The sequence below is a fragment of the Hirundo rustica genome, chromosome 4, assembly GCF_015227805.2.
Source record: "Hirundo rustica isolate bHirRus1 chromosome 4, bHirRus1.pri.v3, whole genome shotgun sequence".
NCBI classification, from domain to species: Eukaryota; Metazoa; Chordata; class Aves; order Passeriformes; family Hirundinidae; genus Hirundo; species Hirundo rustica.
In genome coordinates, this window is record NC_053453.1 from 5,211,270 (window position 1) to 5,231,320 (window position 20,051).

Genomic DNA, 20,051 nt, shown 5'->3' on the forward strand with positions numbered 1-20,051 from the left:
AAAAACAGCACTTACAAGAACATAATGCTTTTTGCCATTACGAGAGAGGGTTTTTCTCAACTCTCATGCTTTGCTGCCCAAGCTTTTTCTCCACTAGTTTGGAGAAGCAATTTACATGCTCACATTGGCTTTTAGACTTTTCCACCTTTCTCCAAATAATCCAGCTGCTGCTGGACACTGCAGAGGCTGCAACACTCCTGCTATTTAAGGCACAGCTTTCCAATGCCCCTTGTGAAATAGAGGAGGGCAAACTTCAACCAGCGAGAAGGGCAGCACAGGGAACTGTTGCTTGTGCCCCTCGGTGGGTGAGGGGTAAATGCTGTCCTTGCTCCGGAGTTCCCATGGCAGCGAATCAGCAGGTCATCCTCAAGAGCAGCCTTTGAGGATGCCAGACAACAGTCCTGTCACCAGGAAGAAGAGAGAGCAGAGAGCTGGAGGAAGGGGAAAAAAAATCTAGAAAATCAGAGAGAGGATAGGGGATGTTACAAATAAAGGAGTGAAAAGTAACAGTACTCAAAGACAGATCATCTGGAAACTGAACCTTGCACATGCAGATACCTGTAGATGATAGGATGGCTGTGTTACAGAGTGAATTTAAGATGCCAATCCTGCACCTGCCCTCCCTTGAAGCTGCAGGTTATCATCTGAGGGATTGAGGGCCTCTAGAAAAGAAACAGAGAATTATCAGAAAACTTAAAATTTTAGAGATTCTAAATTCAATGGTACAACCTCCTGATTTCATTTTCCTTCTCTTCTGCCTAAAAAAAGATTTCTCTTCTGCTAAACTGTGAGGAAGAAGCTCACTCTGAAGCTTGAGAATTTGCCTGCATCATTTCAGCCCACATTTAATTTTAATTAGAGAGTTACATAACCCCCTTTAAAAATAACAAAACACTAACAGAACTGCATTGGCAACACCAGGTGTTCTGCAGTGCTGCTCCAATGAATCATATGGAGATTTGTCTGTGCACGGCTGATGAACATATATTAAACTCAGTTAACCCCCATCCCTGAATAAAGCAATCCAAAATGACCAAAATTTTTCCTAAAGAGCCTTTCTCTCAAACTAGATGCCTGCCCCAGGAACCTCGTGATTCCAGCACTTGTCCCTTACAAAGTTTTTGTATCAAGGGGTTGAATTTTTCTTTAAAAGTTGCGGATGAATTATTGTGACCTTTCAAAGTGAAACATTGTATGTTAAACACTAGGTTGGGTTAAATGTTTTGGTTCAGAAAAGAAAATCAATGTTCCTCCATCGCACTGAGCCCCAAATCTCTGAACTTGTAAAGAACAGCACATTTAACAGCTATCTCTGGGAAAAATAAACATGTAGCTTCATCAGTGTTCCTTTCAGAGAGAGAATTGGTGGGAAAACTGAATCAGTGACTTGAGCTTGTTAAACATCTTGGTTCAGATGCCATTCTTGACTCTAGGAAGTCTCTCAGCCACCAGCTGCTGGAAGGTGTGAAGGACCACTTGCCATATTCATGCTCTTTCTCTTTCAATCCCTTACCAGAGGCTAGGTGGACCTTTTGATCTGGCTTATGTGGCAATGGTTACACCGTTCATTTAAAAATGAGGAAAAACCCCAAACCCTTAAAACCAGGCACGGTGCAGTTTTCTGCATACCCAAATGCCTCATAGTTACTGCAGGAGCCTTTTTTTTATGTCCTTCACGTCTGATATTTAATGGTTTCTGTCTGGGAAACAAAGATAGCTACTTTGCATATTTTCAGGGTGATTGTTGTTTTGAGGATTGACATGTATGCAAGGCACTTCAGGAACAATTGGAAAAAGAAGACCTGTGAAATTCCCTACCTTAAAAATGCTACAATTTGAGTTTAAGGTGAAATCCAATCATTTTCAGTGCAAAAGAAAGAAAAAGAAACTGGTAGAACTGAATGAGAAGGGAGGATGAAGGTTAAGCTCATAAGGATCCTGTTGCTAGAAGTGGAGTGCAGCAGGTTAATGCAGATATTCTAATAAACCCCTCAGGTATCTTTACTTTTTGTTTTTAAAAATTAGTCTCCTTTTGGCTTCTTGTCTCTTTGGATGTACCTTACCCACATTCTTTCTTTGCTGATGCCACATTAGAACTTCACACTTACCTGGAGTTGGAGATGCCCTCCAGCCAGGCCATCCTCACCATCTACTTCCCCTGTCCTGCCTCTCTCCCAATAACCAGCCTCTCCAGATGGGCAAAAATCTCCAGAAAAGTCAAATTTATATAAAATGAGAGAGAATTTTGTTTCTCCAGTATCTCTTCCTGTGGATGTAGATGGCAGGGACGAAGGGGTTTTTGTTACAGTGGGATTTTTCCTCTGCTCTTTGACGGCATAGGTGGGACTTTTGCATATTGTGAGGATGGAGCAACACAGACAAGTGCACCAGATGAGTGATTTCACCTACCCTAAGTCATAGGTTTCCACGTGAATATAAAATAATAACCAAATCCAAGAATACTCAGTTCCCTCTTCCAGGGTTGTTTGGAAAGGTGTCTTTTTTTACCACAACTAACATGTCTGCTCTCCAGTAGGAAATCAGGTCTGCCAGGTCTGCCCAGTGCTTGCAGTACCCCAGTTTCTCTCCTTTTTGGGTAGTGGTTGTAGATAGTTAGCAAGTGAGAAGATAAGGTAGTCCATTAAAAAAAAAATAAAAATCTATGTCTGTTGCCAAGTCAAGATAAGATGGGGTTGACAAAAGCCTTGGTCTTGTGTCTATATGCACAAGACACTGACACAAAGGTAACACCTGTGGATCAACAGTGATGTTCTTCAACAGGACTGCAAATAAATAACAGGAAGGTAAGACGTGGTCATGAAAAAATTTGCTCGCTACTGCTTTACTTCAGTATTCTCTAAAAGTAGTGCTGAGCTCAGGAACAGCCCAACTGGAGCAGAGGTTACTGGGCAGCTTCTGCTCAGCACTAGCCCTGTGCAGGATTGGACCTGAGGGTAATGATTGACTGTCCCACGTATTTGGTGCTGTTCACAAAGGAGGGTGTTCCTCCAAATTAAAGGCCTTTCCAAGAAACCCTCCATTCCTCATAGCATCTCCCTTGTGCCATGACATGTTGCCTAATTGTTTTCGGAAAGACTGAGTTATTACCCACAAAAGGGAACAAAGGCCCTTTACCCACAGTGGGATGAAATCACCTCAGCACTGGTATAAAACAGGAAGGGGGAGGGAAAAAAAAAAAAAAAAAAAAAAAGAGAGAGAGAAGTGAGTGGGAAGTTTTACTATAGCAACCAAGTTTACATAATATCAATGCGCTTCAAGTGAAAGCTCTAGAAATGCTTGATTTGAGGGACCTTTTCACAGGGCTAATTTTAAATGACGTTTATTTCTGAAGATTACTGGTGAGCTACAGTAGCCTACGGAAGCAGAGGGAGCCTCACGAGCACTATTTTAAATACTTAAAATTCATTGATCAGCTTTAACCAATATTTTCATTTTCTCTTTAAAAGGATTTCAGTTATATGCAAGTTATTTTATTTCTCAAAATGTGTTGTGTGTTTGGTTTAGTAAATACCAAATCCCTACTGAAAGGTTACGCTTCACAATCCAAAATTTTATTCCGATATTACACATAACTGACAAAGACAGTTCTGTTCCAGGTAATCACAAATGGTAAAATGCTGTAGATTTGCATCCATTACTTTTTACCATTCAAGGAAATGCACTACTTTTTGCTTTGCTAATGATTTTTACACCTTTCTGTAGTTCTGCCCAAGTTCTTATGTGCTTTGCTTTATCTCCATGCCCCCTCCCCATTATTGCCCCTCCAGAGTTCTGCCACTAAGAGTTAGGCTGATGGGCTCCCTCCCTTCCAGGCAGATAGGCTCAGATCCCATCACACAAACCAAAATGCTGCACTGCCTGCTCTTAGTCACACCACTACTTCCAGGCTCATGGCTTGCCTGGAAGGTTATTTCTTTGTGAAAGATAGCAACCACTCGTTTGCATTCATTGATTCCAGCTGGACCAGATTCCTGGTCTCCCTCACATTAGTGGAAGATCCTGAGTGATTCCACTGGAGTCATTTGAGCCAGCTCCAAATTTACACCGCCATCGCTGAGCTCTGCTTCTCTTGCCTCTGTTAGAAACTTGCTTTGATGCCAGAGATAAGCTGAATCCCGAGCATGTTCATTGGCTTAGGGGGGAATAAAGCAGAGGATTTGAACTCTCTTCATACTGCCTTGCAGGCTTGGGAGAGAGTGAAGTCATTCAGAAACTTTCCCTTGAAGTGCTTCCAACAGTAGCATTTCCTTGGCCCAGAACGGGGAGGGGCAAGTTGATTAGAAGAATGGCAATTAAGGATGGGGTGAGGAGGGGGTCTGGAGAAGGGACATGATGAGAGCTCCACACTGGATTTGGCTCTAGGATCTGGAAGGGAAGGGGATGTCTGCTCTCTTCGCCACTCACTGAAAGAAGCCACAGGCGGTGATGTCACAGTGAGCTCATATACACGACAAGTCACTGCTCAATCCTGGCCCTCTGCAGCTGAAAGTTTTGGGGGTTGTTTTTTGTTTGTTTTGATTTTTTTCTCTGAAAAGGTGTGCAATTTTCAAAGGTTGAGTTGTTTAGAGAAACTGTATGTAGCTCTGTCTTCAAAAAGCCACTTGAACTAATGTGCAAAGGTGAGGTGGAACTGCTTCATCTGCCCCACTCAGACAGATGGAGAAACTGAGGGACAAAGAGTAAACGAGCCAAACAGGGTCTGGGCCTCTGAAATGAGGGGAGGAGGGATAGGAGGCAGCATTTGTAGCTGGAATAGGATTAAAGCCCGAGAACTGATGATTCCAAATTTTAGGTTCCTCCCTCAAAACTGCCATATGCTCCACCAGTTGAAAAAGCTTAATATTGGAGGGCAGCAATAATGCAGCTCCTCTAAGCCAGGGTTTAGAGCCATTGTCTCATTTATGCCATGAAAATAAATGCAGTTGCACTTGCCACTCTTGCTCCCCATTTCCCTCTGTACTGTAGCAACACATCAGAGCTTCCACTTGTCCCCTAATTTTTAGTAAAAGCTGCTATTTTGCACACATGCGCTGGTCAAGAATCTGGCATTAGTGTTACAAATAGCAGAGCTGAGCCTGTAAAAGTGTGTGAAACACTCAGGGTTTTTTGTTTCTTACCACTTACCCTCTGCCATCGAGAGTTAATTCATACACAGACACTACATAATTTATGTCTGAGAACCAAATTATTCGAATGCAGTTTTTCCCTCTAAGCTCTCCTTGAGTCATATCTCGGTATCTTTTATGGAGAGGGTTTCTTTTTTGCATTTGACCCTGTTCCTGCTTCTAACTTTTAAATGGCAAAAGCAAATGTGCTTTGAAAAGTGTGTTACACTGTAGTTGTTAAATAAAGCAATAACCTATGCACTTGTAATGCTTTCTCTATGACCTACTTACATACTACTTCACCCTCCTTATAGTATGATTAAAAGCTGCTTTGAATCCACTATTCCCTCAAGGGATTTGAGGCTAGAATTTAACAAACTGCTGAGAAGGCTTAAGTCAGTAAGAGGGCTTCCCTACAGCTTCTTCCAGCTAATTCACATGTAATTAAAAGGAAAATAAATATTTCAAAAGAACATACGTTTTAATGAAGCATTTTTAAGCACTTACACCTTGCATAATGGGGCAAATTTATAAAGATCTCTCCATTCCATATGCATATTTTAAGCAAAATTATTTGTGATCCTCTCCTCCTCCCTCTTTGCATCCTGTGCGAAGCGTGGATTTACTTTTCAGTCAGCAGCAGTGGGACTGTGGTCCTTAGAAGTGATAGGCTAGAGTCCCTGAAATTTAGCATGCCCCCAAAAAACTCATAGTAAAGAGATGCAGATCCAGCCGAACAGGGCGAAGTGGGGGTGAAGACTTCTTAGTTAAAAGAATATCTTCATCCTCACTGAGCAGCCTGTATTTCTTCTGAGCTAAAATCTGTCCCTTCTGCAGCGGCAAGATTTTGAAATTGAAAGTTAATCCAACTCTGCTCTGGGCCGGATTAACCACCATGGAGGCCTCAGATCAAAAACCAGGTGGCTGCATCCAGCTGGAGAAAGTTGTGCTGGTTTCTCATTTCATTTGGACTTTGCACTTAATTTTTTTATCCACTGTATAGTCAGCCCTACGCTCTGATGGATGGGTGGCGTAAAGGAATCACCATGAATTTAGTAAAGAGGAGCCATAGCTTTGCTTTTGTGCCTTTCCACATGGATATTTAGGTGCCATGGTGATGAGGACACTATGCGAACATATAGAGCAGAGCAGATTAATAACACTATAGATATCTGTTCAGGATTGCAGCTGTCCTACGGGGATTATGCTGAGGGCCAAGTGAACCTTTTCTTTCTTTAGACTTGCAAAGTAGGCAAAAATTTTAGCAGCCTGAGGGGTTGTTCTTCCTTTTTAACTGTTTAAAATTGAAAAGTCTCTTGGTGCAATAAACTGGACTCTAAAACTTGCCTGTTCTGTATTTTTTTTTTCCTATCAAATCAACGATGGTCAAAATTTAAGCAAAACTTGGCCTGTCTTTTTTATGGGTAGATTTAATTTCTATATAAGAATGCTTTTTGAAAAGTTTAAGCATAGCGGGTTTTAATTTGCATTTGTTACTTTTTGAAAGTGATGATTATCCATAACAAATCAAATTATAAAACCTAGAGAGAGAGAGAGATTCAGAAGGAGAAGAGCACACAATGGAGAAGAACATTCTGTCTGTCTAGACTGCTCAGATCACCTAGTAATCTTCGTAAATATGTTAATATTCTTTTGCCTGGAGCGGCTTTGTATTGTAGCAAATAGGTCTTGGAGATGGAAAGGAAAATTTATACAGATTTTCAGGGGGCGGTAGCGTTGGGGGGGGGAAGCCTCCAGCTATTTGTATGTGTGGAATTTTGTGCGCGTCTCGGTGGTGACACTTCTGTGCGCGGCCAGCTCTGAGAGCAGCGAGGTTGGGAGCGGGTTTTTGGGAGGTTACAGCCATGAGAGAGGATTTGCCGTCATTAGTTATTTAAATCCCTCTTTCTGATCAGCGAGGACAGAGTTACTACCAGTCTCTCGCCAGCCAGTAACATCACTCCGAGCATTTTAAAAGACTGCCAAGGTCTGAATGGCAGGAGTTTGAGCGGAGAGAGCCTGCACCCAGAACCTGACCAAACCTTCCCAGTGCCCCCAGTCTGGCTCCGGCCGCACCGGGAAGCGCCGTGCCCGGGCGAACCCCTCTCGTGTGCCGCGGGCAGTGCCCGCCCCGGGCTGTCGGGGCGCGGGGCCGCTGCCCCGCCGGGCTCGGCTCACCCCGCACGGCCGCGGGGCCGGGCAGCGCCGGGCGGGTCCCGCCGCCCCCGGAGCCGGGCCGGGCGGAGCCGCGGGGCCCCGGGCGGGCGGCCCCCGGCCCGGCGGCGGCAATAGGCCTCTCCCGGGGCGGCGGGGGCGCAGGGGTTAACGGGGAGCCGCAGCGGGGAGATGGCTCCGCCTCCCCGCTCAGCACCTGGCGCTCCACCGACAGTTGCCTCAGCAGTCGATTTCGGAGGGGATTGGCGGAAAAAACCGAGAGGGGGAGAGAAATGTGACAACTGCCGGGGCTGGCGGCTGCCGCGGGGAGGCCTCCGCACCTGTGCCTGCCGCTCCGCCGCCCGGCGCAGTTGTGGGATCCGCCGCGCCCCGCCGCATCCTCCCGCCGACCGCCGCGGCGCCCCCGGAGCCCAGCATGACTTCTTCGTTCAAGCTGGATTTCCTTCCGGAGATGATGGTCGACGGCCGCTTGCTGGTCTCTGACAGAATGTAAGTGGCGGCGGGGTTGCCGCCGGGTCCCCCCCACCCCCGCCCCGGGTACCGCCCGGCACCGAGCCCCCGCCCCGGGGCGCGGAGCTCCGGCCGGGTCCCTTCCGCGGGAGGGGAAGGGCGGCTCGTACGCCCGGCCATCCCCCCCTTCCCAAGTCACTTGGGGGTCTCCGTGTCGTGCCCCCTCCCGGGGCGTTGGGCGTCCCGCAGGTCGGTGTCGGCGGGCGCGGGGGGTTATCGGCTGCCGCTGATGATGATGATGCAACGTGGAGAGACGCGCAGCGGTCGCGCGTAGCTGAGCGCTCTCCCCTCCGTGCCCGGCGGAGCCCTCCACAGACACCTGTCCCCTGCGCCCAGCCCGGACCCACCCGTGTCTTCTCACCCCTTCCCGGCAGAATAAAAATGCCCTTGAAAATTTTCATCAGTTTTCAAATTCAGATGCAATACTAAGCATCCGTTGGGAGTACCAGGCAGAACGCAAGGATTTGGCTTTTTTTTTTTTTTTTTTTTTTTTTTTTTTTTTTTTTTTTTCCCCCCATACCGTCTCTGGCAGCTGCCTGGTACGGTGAGTGTTAATTAGGGTGAGGATGGTTGTTTTATGTGCAATTGAAGTGGGGATGAGATGTATTGGAAGGCGCTGAATGCTGGAATTTCAGAAGTATTCCCCTAGCCCGGCTCTGCTCTGTTAATCTCGGTCTGAAAGTTTCTATTATCATCCTCTTGGGCACTGCCAATTGGCAGGTATTTTCAGGTAACTTAAGCCTTGTATGAAAAAATGAAAGCTAGAAATGATGAAATAGACATCTGAAAGAGGAAGTGTGAGGACTGTGCTGCGTTATTTTACAGTATACAAAATATCTTTTATTTTGTTGCTTTTCCTTCTTTCATTAGGATGACAAACGTTGTTTGAGTTACATTAGAACGAAGCAAGAGGCTTTGGCATTGGTTCTGCACTGAAGCTGTTCTGGTTGAGGCAGCGCTTAAGTTACAAGTGTAAATAAACCCCTGTGTGCAGCAGAGAGTGTCACCTGCAATTTGCACAAATCAGGTTGCAAACTGTGCCCCCATCTAAGGCTGTTCAGACTTTTATTGCCTTTTTTACTGGCAACCAAACTTTCTCTGAGTTAGAATGCTTTCCCTTGCACCAGCAGTGTTCTGCATTCAGTAGTGGCCAGTTGTTCAGACAGCTGAGGTTTAGTGAGCGTGTGGGAGAGGGGCAAGAGTCAAGGGGGGAAGCTACTTGGTGCAGATGACTTACACTATTTTTACAGTCCTTGAAGGACAGCGAAGTGTGTAAATGCTCCCTGTCTCTTGTCTTAAGTTTGTGATCTTAAAGTCGAAAAAGTTCTGTACTGTGTTTTGCTCTTCCCATTGTAAAATCCCAGGTTTTATGGGCGTTAGTCAGTTTTGGTAAAAGTGCTGTCAATTTCTCCTGTTTTGCAGAAAAATCGCAGAGGTATGACCATTAGGGTACGAAGTAGCAGCTGAACATTTGTACCTCTTGCTCTGCAGCCCTCTGTAGGGACCTGCCACAGCCAAGCTTCCCCTTGTTTCCATTATCTCAGCTTGGATTAGACTTTCTACCTGCTGTCCTTCCAGGCAGTCAGAAAAGATCCTGCTAACAAACATCTCCAAGCTCAAAGCCACTATTAACTGTGGCTGATGATGCCCTGTTGTCACTTAAGCTTATATAACTTTATCTCCAATTTTCCCCTCGAGGTGGGGGAGTACCACATCAAATTCTCTCTTCTGCATTGCTCTCTTCATACTCCTTTTCTCTGTGAAGCATCCATGCTGTATTTTAACACAGCCTGAAACACAGTCATTGTCCATTAGATGCAGAGTTTAATGTGTGTCCAAAGATACAAAAATTAGTCTAGAGTAATGTCAGCTCCCATGCAGGTCTTGAAACACAGAAGTTTGATAGTGGAGTTGTTAAATGCACGCATCCTTGTAGGGTTGGTGCTGGTTCCTCAAGCATTTTTTGGGGGGGAGGTGTGACTAAGTAATCTCTTGAAGGAAAAAAGACTTCATGTCCTGTATCATCAGTGGTCGTGATGTGATGTGCTTCCTTGTATTAACTAACCCTCGCTCTGCCGCTGATCTAAGTAATTGTGGAGATGGTATGATTTCCAGAGATCATGTGTCATACATGCAAATTAATACTGAGGCTAAATTGCCATGAACTCTGGGAGCTTCTGTTCCTAACAGAAATAGTCTTGAAGCCAAATGCTGTGTGTGAGAGCTTTGCTACACCGCCTTTCCAACACTCTGCCATCCGCTGTTTCAAACCATCTTTATCTTGTCCTTCTTAGCCAAGTGGTGACATACATTTATTTGCAAGTCCCCAACTCTCTGGACTAATCAGTGCTGATGAGGATGCAGTTTGATTACGCATCAGGGGTCAGGGGCACACGAGCACCTTCCCCTTCAGCTGCCCCCCCCAGGCGAGCAGCGAGCTGCCAGCGCCGTTAACGGGGTGGCGCGGAGCATCCGAGAGCGCGCTCCAAGTTACCACACTGCACAAAACTTTTAACCTCGCCATCTGCTCCAGCCATTCTGTGTAGCTCAGCTCAGTCTTTAGCAGAAAGGAATTTCCTATTTCAGAGCAAGGCAATTAGCAGAATATACGTATAGCACTTCTCTTTCACAGCACAAATTGGCAAAACGGGATTGTTTGTTTGTTTTAATGTGCCGGTGGCATATCAGATGTTTTGGGAAATTGGTAGCATACAGTATCACTTGCACTTCTTTGCGCATTTAAAAATTATTTGTAGAGGGATTTATTTTCAGAATCATCCATTATTTCAATGAGAGAAAAAGGGGATTTTTCAAGGAATAACTTTCAGTGCATACCTAGTGTGAAAGTTAGCTGCCAGCCTGATAATTACAAAGTTAAAATGCTTTTACCTCTGTGAATGTTAATGGCTCTTAAATGTTGCTTGCTTCAAATTTTGCTGCTGTTACTATATAGCTAACCAGAAACAAACTAGAACATCAGATACATTGAGCGTGACTGTATATAATTAAACTGTATGCATGGCATTGGTGTGCCTGGTTAGTGACTGAATGGCAATTTACTAGTAAAAATTAATTAATGACATAGCATTGGACAATAGATACTCTAGGATATGAAGCATAAAAATGCATGAACTTCTGTTCTTGAGGACAGATGGCAAGCTGGATGCTCTAACCATGCCTGCAAAGAGCCCTGCTAGGTGAGGGCTCTGGGAAGGATCAGGAATTGTTTGACTGCTGTTGTGCGCTGCGGGAAAGAGGCAGTGCTGAGGAAAATACATAGATATGTGTAGGTGAAACATATAGATGAAATGTATGTGTGTATTTGGACTGGGTAGGAGAGGGTTAATGGTTATGAAGTGAGGTTATAAAATCTGAGTTCAATGTAATTTGCTGATTTCCCTGGCTTACATGTACATGCCAACTGGATGATTGTGAAGTGGCTGCTTTGAGGATTAAGTACTCATCGTTGTAAACCCCCTCCCATGTTGATTTCTGCAATACCACAGAAGATTTTTCCGTTCAATGTTCGACATTTCAGTGCCTGGGATTACCTTTAACGTAAATGAACAAACTCAAATTTTACTTTAATTTTTTGGTAGCTGGATATAATGCCAATAAAATACATTGTGCTTCAACGCTGCGCATTCAACTGCATGGGTTACAAGGCAATAATGTGAAATAGTATTTAGCCTTTGAATTTCTTTCTCTTCTAATCAAAAATGAGTCAAAATCAGATATACGTGCAATTTGCTGATTAAAAAGCCAGTGAAGATCAATTTTTGATACGTTTTGTTTGTACTTGCTCTTTAGTAAATAAGAAATGTCATCATTCACAGGATATGCTTCCACTTTGAAATCCAGAACTTCATTTTCTGCAGTAAACCTGCAATATAGGACTTTTTTTTTTTTTAAACAAAAATATGGGCATAACAAATTTATGTTTTTAAATGTAACTGCAGGGAAACTCAACATCCTGTCAAAAATAATTTTTCCCCTCTCTGGTCTTTTTTATTACTAGAATATCAAACCATGATTTCCTAACTGAAAATAGACAGTTGAGTATTTTTAAGACCACAGCCTCATCCTTATACTGGCATTTTATTCTAACTTTGCCTCAGTAATAGCTTTATTTTGAGTATTATGACTTTTACTTAAGTTACCTGTGTGACAGGTTCCTTGGGCTACTACTGATGAAAAGCAAAGCAAAAAAAGAAGAAAAAATTTTTGACTGTTGCCAAGGAGCTTCAGAAAGGAAAATAAATTTTGGATGTCTATTAAGTAATTACAATTTCATGGTGTCCTTCTCCCCATCATCTTGTCTAGAATCTCATTCAGAAGTTAACCTATGATAACTCTCAACACATCAATATTTAAATATATCTTTCACTTCCTGTGATACAATCTCACAAGTTTTAAGCCTCCTCCACACGTATTCATCATCCAAATTAATCATCAGTTATGATTGCTCTAACAACTTTGATAACTCTAAATATTTCATTGGCATTTTAGGATGTTTGATATCTTATGAGCATTTGGACTGTTCAAATTTCATGATTAATTCATGGATTAATATAAAAATATTTGACCAAACCGATACAGGGGAAAGGTGTACAAAATCTTTTCCTTTTTAAAAGCACCTGGAATAGGAAGATTACACGTGGGCAAGACAACATTCTACAGAGAAGTTATTGTTTTATAGTTTAAGCAAATAAAAACTTCTTTCCTTCTAAAGTGGAGAGGCAACGTTTTGGTTTTCTTTCTTTTTTCTTCATTTCCACACACGGTGTTTCCTATAGGGGATTATTTCTTCTGTTTTCATATAGTTGCAAAGTATATTGCATCTCCTGACATGATTTCCTTTGATTAAAACAAACTGTTGGCTGGGCAAGGTTAACCAGAGGCTAAAATCACAAAATAGGGAATATAAAATAGGTAGAATGCAAGGCTGAGCTTTCCTTAGCAAAGGAGTGGGAGAACAAGAAAAACCTTCATAGGTACAAGAAAAATGCAGGGACAAGAATGCCTGTTTGGAAAATAAAAACTAATTGGAGCAATAAATGTAATGTTCTCAAGTAATTGTGAAATAATTATTCCCCTTTAGAATCATCATACTTTAATTGCTTTCCAACACGTTCCTGCATTCTCCGTGGCTGTGGAAAGGAGGAGAAGTGCCTGTGTTCCCTTCAGGATTTCATTTTTCATTTGCAGTAAGCTGCTGGCTTTCTCATAAAGGTTTTCAGAAATATGTTGCCTTAAACACTGTTGTATTCTTCCATATGGTGTTAAATAGAAAAGGTGAATGGCAGATGTTGAAGGTATAAATTCCCTCCTAACGTCCAGATAAAGCTCCCTGACATTTAGTGGTGCAGTTCTCCATCCTCTGTATCACAGATTTATAATCGATCTCTCATTTTCATTGAGACTGGGTTATGTAAATAGGACACACTTCAGTAGTGTATTTTCTTTGCTCACAGCTTGATTCTTGAAAATTCAGCTGACAATAGTTTAAAATTATAATATTAATAAAGAGAAGATCATCTGGCCTTCAAAATGACATCTGAAAGCAGCTTCTGTTTTGTGTTAAATCTTAATTACTGTATTTAAATGAATGCCTAAATGAGCCAATTCACGAAGGAGTTGCCTACTGTACCAATAGTGCCTGTTTGGTGATTTTTTTTTTTTTTCCTTTCCATTTACACAAACGTAAAAAAAAATAGTTTATATGGATGGAACAGCTGCATTCTCTTGCCTCTTACGGCTCAGCTGAAGAAGGCTGAATATCTTGAGTGTGTTCTCTGCCCTGGGATGGTTTCACCCTTGCCAGCCAAGTGGTGGCAATACTTAAAGTCAGGTTCAAAAGCGATGCTCTGAAACAAACATTGGTGTAAGGGCTGTGAGGAAGATCCTGCACCAGCCTCCTGGGCCATATTTTGTGAGTTTACCCATCACTTACAATCAGGGGCAGCATATTGTCACAGCTGAGGGCAGGACTTAGGGCATTGTACTGTGGAGAGACTTAGTCCATGCCTGTGAGTGCTCCAGCCTTTGGTTAGGCTGGGAGGGATGTGTTCCTGCCCGCTTCTGCTCAGCTTAGTCTGGAAGCAGGGAGCTGTGTCCAGGTTATCCTAGAAGGAGACATGTCCAGCTGTGCCCTGCTCCCCACTGCATCAGGGATAGACTCAACCCCTGCAGAGGAGCATGCAGGGAATTTATGTCCTTGATTTCCCCTCAGCCTATGCATCGTGAGGCACTTCAGGTTTTTACAGAGAAACAATAACAGCAACCTGAGAATTTTGCTTTATGATTTTCACATCCCGGTTCATTTCTTAAATTTTTGTGTGGCTCTTACCCTGAAGTTTGAGAGTTTACAACCATGATTATTCCAGATATGTAGCTATTGCTCTTTTAGGAAAATGGAGTTTGTGATCTACTAACTTTTTTTTTTCTAAAAAATTTTTATTATTACTGTTTTCTTTTATCCTTGTGGGTTAGTGTGACAAAGAAAATGTAGTCCTGGAAGAAAAGCCTAACACTGTCCCAGCAGTCATAGGTAGTAATTAATTGCAATATTAATTTTCAACTTTTTCAGTATCTTTCCACTTAAATGTACTCACTCCTAGATAACAGTGGACATTTTGAGAGGGATATCCAGATACAGACACTCTTTAGCTGGTGTTTAAATTATTAGCTTCTTGAAAAGGATAACTGCATTTGAAAATCGGCAAAATCAAATGATCTATTCCCTTCTTCTCTTTATTTTTTTATTTTTTTCCTGGCTCATTCAATTGCTTGGCTCTGTCAGCCTTTGCCTGCAATTCATTGCTAGTGAGAGAGACATCTGGTTCTGCCCTTTATCAATAAATGCTTTTATTTTTCTTTTTTTTCTTTTTTTTTTTTTTTTTTATTTCCACACAGATGGAATGTAGAACAAGCATTAGGAGTTTGAAATGTTGTCAAACATACTCCGTGCCCGGTGGCTATTCCTTAAAGAAAACCCTGTTCTAGACCTGGTTCTTATACAAGATGTTCTAGAAATTGCAAGTCACATGACTGTGGTTTGTCTTGGTTTCCATGAGTGTTAGTAAACTTGATCCCCTTTGTGTTTTCCAGAGAAATAAAGATACTGTTTTATTTTATCTGCAATGTCTCTCTATTAACATATAGAAAAGCTGATAATTTCATTAGTCAGTAAATGAACTTTCAATTTTTTTCTTAATTCAGTTTAATTTCTTCTTCTAAGATCTGATTGCTTAGAAACTGATTTCTCATCTTCTAATGGCCCTATCCAAACTACATTAAATCCCTGCTGTCCAAAACAAAAACCAGGAAAACAAAAAAGAGATACAGAAAAAGAGTTCAGGAAATCCCAGTGACTGTTACTTTAGGTATGCATTTAGTCTTTAAAACTGATTCCAGAAAATATCTTGATTGGGAAGATATTCAGAGATTTGGCCACAAACCCAGAAATGCTGAATTAAGGAATAACCACCGATGATCTAGATGATCTCTCCAGGAAAAAAATGCAGAAGTCATTCCACTTGTCCTAATCTGACCCACATCATTCAGCTTCTTCCTTGAAGTGCTGAATTTTTAGGATTGCCAGGTGAGCACTGGCTTTTTCCGACAGATTCCGTGTTGCCAGCTCCTCCTGGAGATCAGTATTGAGTGGGAGGGGACCAGAGGGAAGAGGAAGGAATAAAATTAGCATTTAATTTTGCAGGATGTGGAAAAATCAATGACAAGTGAAGCAATTCTTAGAAAAAGAGAACCTCTCTGGACACGTAAAGCACTATTATCTGATGTTTTATTACCAGCTATAGCCTGTAGTCCGTGTTCAAGCCAAACTTCCGATGGGTTTCCAGGAGCTTGGCTTGAATGAGGAATGCATAATGCTGGGCTTTGCATCCCGTGCCAGGCTGTCCAGCTCTGAACGATGAATTGCAGTCGTGTTTTTGCAGCCTTTTTCTCATTGCTCGCCTCAGAGTGAACTTCATCATGGAAGCATGAGGCAAATAACTTTTCAGAGACTGTTCTACCTTGCTAGCAGAGTGTCTGCCTTGATGATGAAGTGGAAGTGAGCTTGAGTTAGGCAGGTATTCTTTTGAGTATGTTCACACATCTCAAGTTGGGGCAGGGGGGTTCTACTCCTCTTATCAAATCTTTTCCCCTTTGCCAGAGAGAAGGATTCATCTCACTGCCTGAGGGCTCTCAGCTTTCACATATATTTCTATTGTTGGGCTGCAGAAGATAGAGTAAAACTTCCCCTTTTAAGCTGGTTTCTTGCCTGTGGAGAAGAGAGTAAATGCAGCAGCTTCATAACTGTGCTCAGATAGAAGAAAGTCCAGCACTATATTACAGATTTTTAAAACAATTGGGTTTGCCTGATTTCATTGTCTCCTAAGTGCAGTCTGGCATCTCACTTGGTAGACCACATTTATTTATCTTCAAGACAAGGCTGTGTAGAATAGGAAAAGCTGAGAGTTTCAGTAATTTCTTACCATTCCCCTGTCTTTTCTGTTCCTAGGGTATTTCACTGGAATAGGATGAAGCTTTGTATATGCTTTAGTATATATTGTACCACATAATGATTTTGGGTCAGATTCTGGGTATTTTTGAGCCTTTTTTCTTCCTGCAGTGACTGTTTCAATGTGGCCATATAGATGTGACAAAGAGTTCTCATTGTCATTGGAAAGTAAGACAGCAGCAACTCTTCAATATCTTATGCAAACCCATCCTTTGAAACCAACATTCACAAAGGAGTGAGACCTGTTTTCCAGCAAGAAATATTGCTTACAAGGCTTAATGTGGCCCAAGGAGTCTTCAAGAACACTGGCTGATCTCTGTGTTTTCGAAGTACTATTCCAGGCTCCTTCAAGTCACTTCTTCTTCCCCTGCATGCAATTTCTTGGATTTGGGAAGAGGTCCTGCAACAGCCTCGTTGCTGCCTGTCTGTGTTGATGAACAGCAGGCCAGTTGTAGCAAGAGATACACTCTGGAATTCAGAAAGGAGCAATTTTCAGCTTGCTCAGATGCCCACATTGCTACCTGGAATCTCTGCAGGAGCTGGAGACTATCTGGCTGATTCTTTGCTCTCTCTGTCCTCAGCTCCACATCAGGGGATGCTTAGACTTCTTTACTTTGCTGGCCTTCAGAGGATTTAAAGGTCTCTGAGCCCCCCTTGGGTCTCCATTTCTTCTCAAGTGGGGAAAGGCAGTGGAGAGGACTGCTGCTGGCTTCAGCCACTCAGGCCTCTGATTTTCCTGTTTGGTTTGGAGCCACATATACAGAGTGAATTTGGAGTTAAGAGATGTCAGGCCTCTGGGTAAAATTAATATTGTGGAGCAGAAAAAGGTATGTATTTAAGCAAGGCTTTCATATAAGATGCAAATTCAGGATTCCTTAGCAGAGAAAATAATCATTTAAAATTAATGTTATATTTAAAAAGTGGAGCATCATTTGTGTTAACAGGAATGAAGGTTTTGTTTTTAAGCTTAGCAAAGCCCCACGTCCCAGAAAATGCAAAAATTCTGCTGATAACTTCTGGATGTGAACCTGGAAGGCTTCATGGAAACTTAAAAATAAATCAACTTCCCTCTTCTTTCGCAAAACTCCTTGGGCAGAAAAAAAGGTGTAAATATTTAACAGCAAATAATCACATTGCCAAGAACAGCAAACAAAGCCTTTTTATTCAATTCTATAATATGCTGTAAATAATGAAAACCCTCACAGATCTAGCTGGACATTTTTTTATCAGTGAAGAAGCTTAGCATGTAGCACTTTAAAAATCCATCAACATAGCTAAGACTCTTTTTCCAGTCTCTTACCACTTCATGCCATATTTTTCTCTGTCCCTGAAATATGCAATTCGTCCTGCTTATGTTTGTTTAAAATGCTGGGAACCTTCAGCCTGCTCTGATCGTCCATGCCTCCAGCAAGTAGCTTTTCCTGCCCTTTTCTACCTTTTGAGTTAAGAACCACCTTGCTTTGCTCTCCCTTATCACCATCCTTTCAATGTCCGCAAAAACACCACTGCGATTCCTTCCCTGCTTCTCTGGTGGATGAAGTTCCCACAAGTACCTGCAAAACATTTACTTTGTTTGCTTCCTTCTTTGATAAGTAAGAGAAACCTATTGAACTTGGAGAGAACCACCTGGAATTTAGATCTGAAGTGCTTAATGATTTTATATTCTTACTATGCAGATAGTGATTCAAATTTTGAAAGTCCCTGAAAGCATGAGCAACCTTTCTGGTCTGTGTTTGTTGACCCAGCAGACTTGAATTATCAGCCCTGACTGTGATTTTCTAGGTCTTCTGGGGATCAGTTGTTTGGCAAAGTACAGTAGTTTTTCTTGCGTTTTTGTAGTGAATGTTTTTTGTAGGTTCTCTCAGCTCTGTTTTTTAAACGGTCGTGTCTACGAGTTGTGAACCAAATACGATACTATCACGTTGTTTTCTTTTTTCCCACAACCACAAGTTGCCCTACTTACCCACTGCAAATCACTGTGAATCTACGTAACGTGCCTTTCTCAAGGGCATCTGTTAATTCCGTGTGACAAGCTGGGGAGTTTCAGCCAGGAATTCAGCACTGAAAGAAGTCCTGGTTAGGCTCAGTAGGACTTAAAATTTAAGAATTCCTCCTAAATTATAGCACTGGCAGATCTTGTGTGTGAGCAGTTTCTTCAACATTGTGGTGTTTAGGTGAGACCTTCATCATTAACAGCATTCCCCTTTACAACAAATAGATACAGCACCAAGCTGGGTGATGCTGCAGGAAGACACAGAGGCCTCAGTAGATTGCAGCTTTTTCTCTAAGCACTTGACGTTTTTATACAACAAAACTGGTGGTAAAACTCAATGAAATGGCTTAGAATCAGCTCAAATATTCAGGTTCCAGCAAGACTGGTTGTTATAAATAAATTAAGGACCAAATCCAAAGCTCATTGAGTCGATGGGCAGGCTCCCTTTGATTTCAAAGCACTCTGTATCTGTGATCCAAATGCACCGCGAACAAATAAAGACAAAGAATTTATGTTGATTGGACATATTCAGTGTGACAAGAGCTTAAGTCTGATTCTCCTCTTTGCTTATGAAACACAACTGTGTGCTTCTCCCCGGGGTTGCTGGAAGACAAGTATTTTGGTAGCTGCATGCTAGGACTCACAATTAGTGCAAGTGCAGGCTCCTAGCGCTAAGAATCACGGTGCTCTGTGAAATGGAGAGAAAGTTCTGGAAAGGGAGAGAGATTTGTGGCTGATAACAATGTTGTGGGGTTATGCGGATTTGCCTTCAGGGCTTTAAAGGTATTAATTTATTCTCCTATTTTTATTTTTCTTAGTTATTTTTAAAAAGTCATCTTGATCTGTTACAATGGTGTGTTTAATGGCATCAAAACACTTGCAGTTAAATTGTGGGCTTTAGAGAGAGGAGGTTCTCTGCTGGCTGAATGTCCTCTCTTCTCATCCCTTGTGCTGGTTGGAATATTCTGTGGCATCAAGCTCTGGGTCTCCTCTGTCCTCCCATCTCTGGCACTTGGGGACCCTATGTAGGTTCTTCTTTCTGTGTGTGAAACGTTGTTTAGGAAGTGAGTTTATTTTCTTAGTCAAGGAGATCAAGGCACTCCAAGGGGTGGATATGTTGAAAGTAGCACAACAGTAGCATCAAGATCACTTGTGTCTCAGACTGATTCTGGTTTACTACTCAGGTAGGTGCTGAATAGAGAAGCACAAATTACTTTTCCTTATGATATAATTAACTTATATGAAGCAGAACTCTGATCGATTTATTTTTTTTATATCAGATACATATCTTTCATTTTACCCTAAAATAGTTGACTCTTCTTGGTCTTCTGAATAAATCAAATTCTTGATTTCTCTTTCTGAAATTCTTGATCATGTTAGGTTTTAAGTAGCCTTCAGTCCCATTTCTAAACTAGTTTGTCTCAAAGTGACTCCCCCTCATGCAACCTTGATAACTTTCCACTTGCTTTTTGTTCTGATCCAGATTTACTTTTACAACTGCTAAAGGCATGATCATTTGAACAAGGTGTACTGAGGCGTACACTTCTACATTTTTAGCTACTGTATTTCAAATTTTTTATAGACCTCAGATTTTCAAAGTAACTCAAATTAATCTCTGTTCTGGTTTATTTAGGTTTCCCCATGCAAAGAGTAGAATAATGGGAAAAGTAAAAGTGTAAAGTAAAAATGTATGTAGGGGTTAGTATAAACCACAATCTTTTTC

The 20,051-nt window shown here is 42.2% G+C and overlaps 1 protein-coding gene across 12 annotated transcripts in view; it reads left to right on the forward strand.

Annotated features, from left to right (window-relative positions):
• CELF2 (CUGBP Elav-like family member 2) overlaps positions 1-20,051 on the forward strand; it is a 451,396-nt gene that overhangs the window by 202,246 nt on the left and 229,099 nt on the right. For 3 of the 12 annotated variants that reach the window (XM_058420358.1, XM_040062989.2, XM_040062991.2), the window contains exon 1: positions 7,627-7,790. The exons of the other annotated variants lie outside the window; for them this stretch is intronic. In XM_058420358.1, coding sequence (XP_058276341.1) covers positions 7,717-7,790 — 74 coding nt within the window. In that variant the 5' untranslated portion in view covers positions 7,627-7,716. Of the gene's footprint in view, positions 1-7,626; positions 7,791-20,051 lie in introns of those variants that run through there. 12 annotated transcript variants of the gene reach the window in all.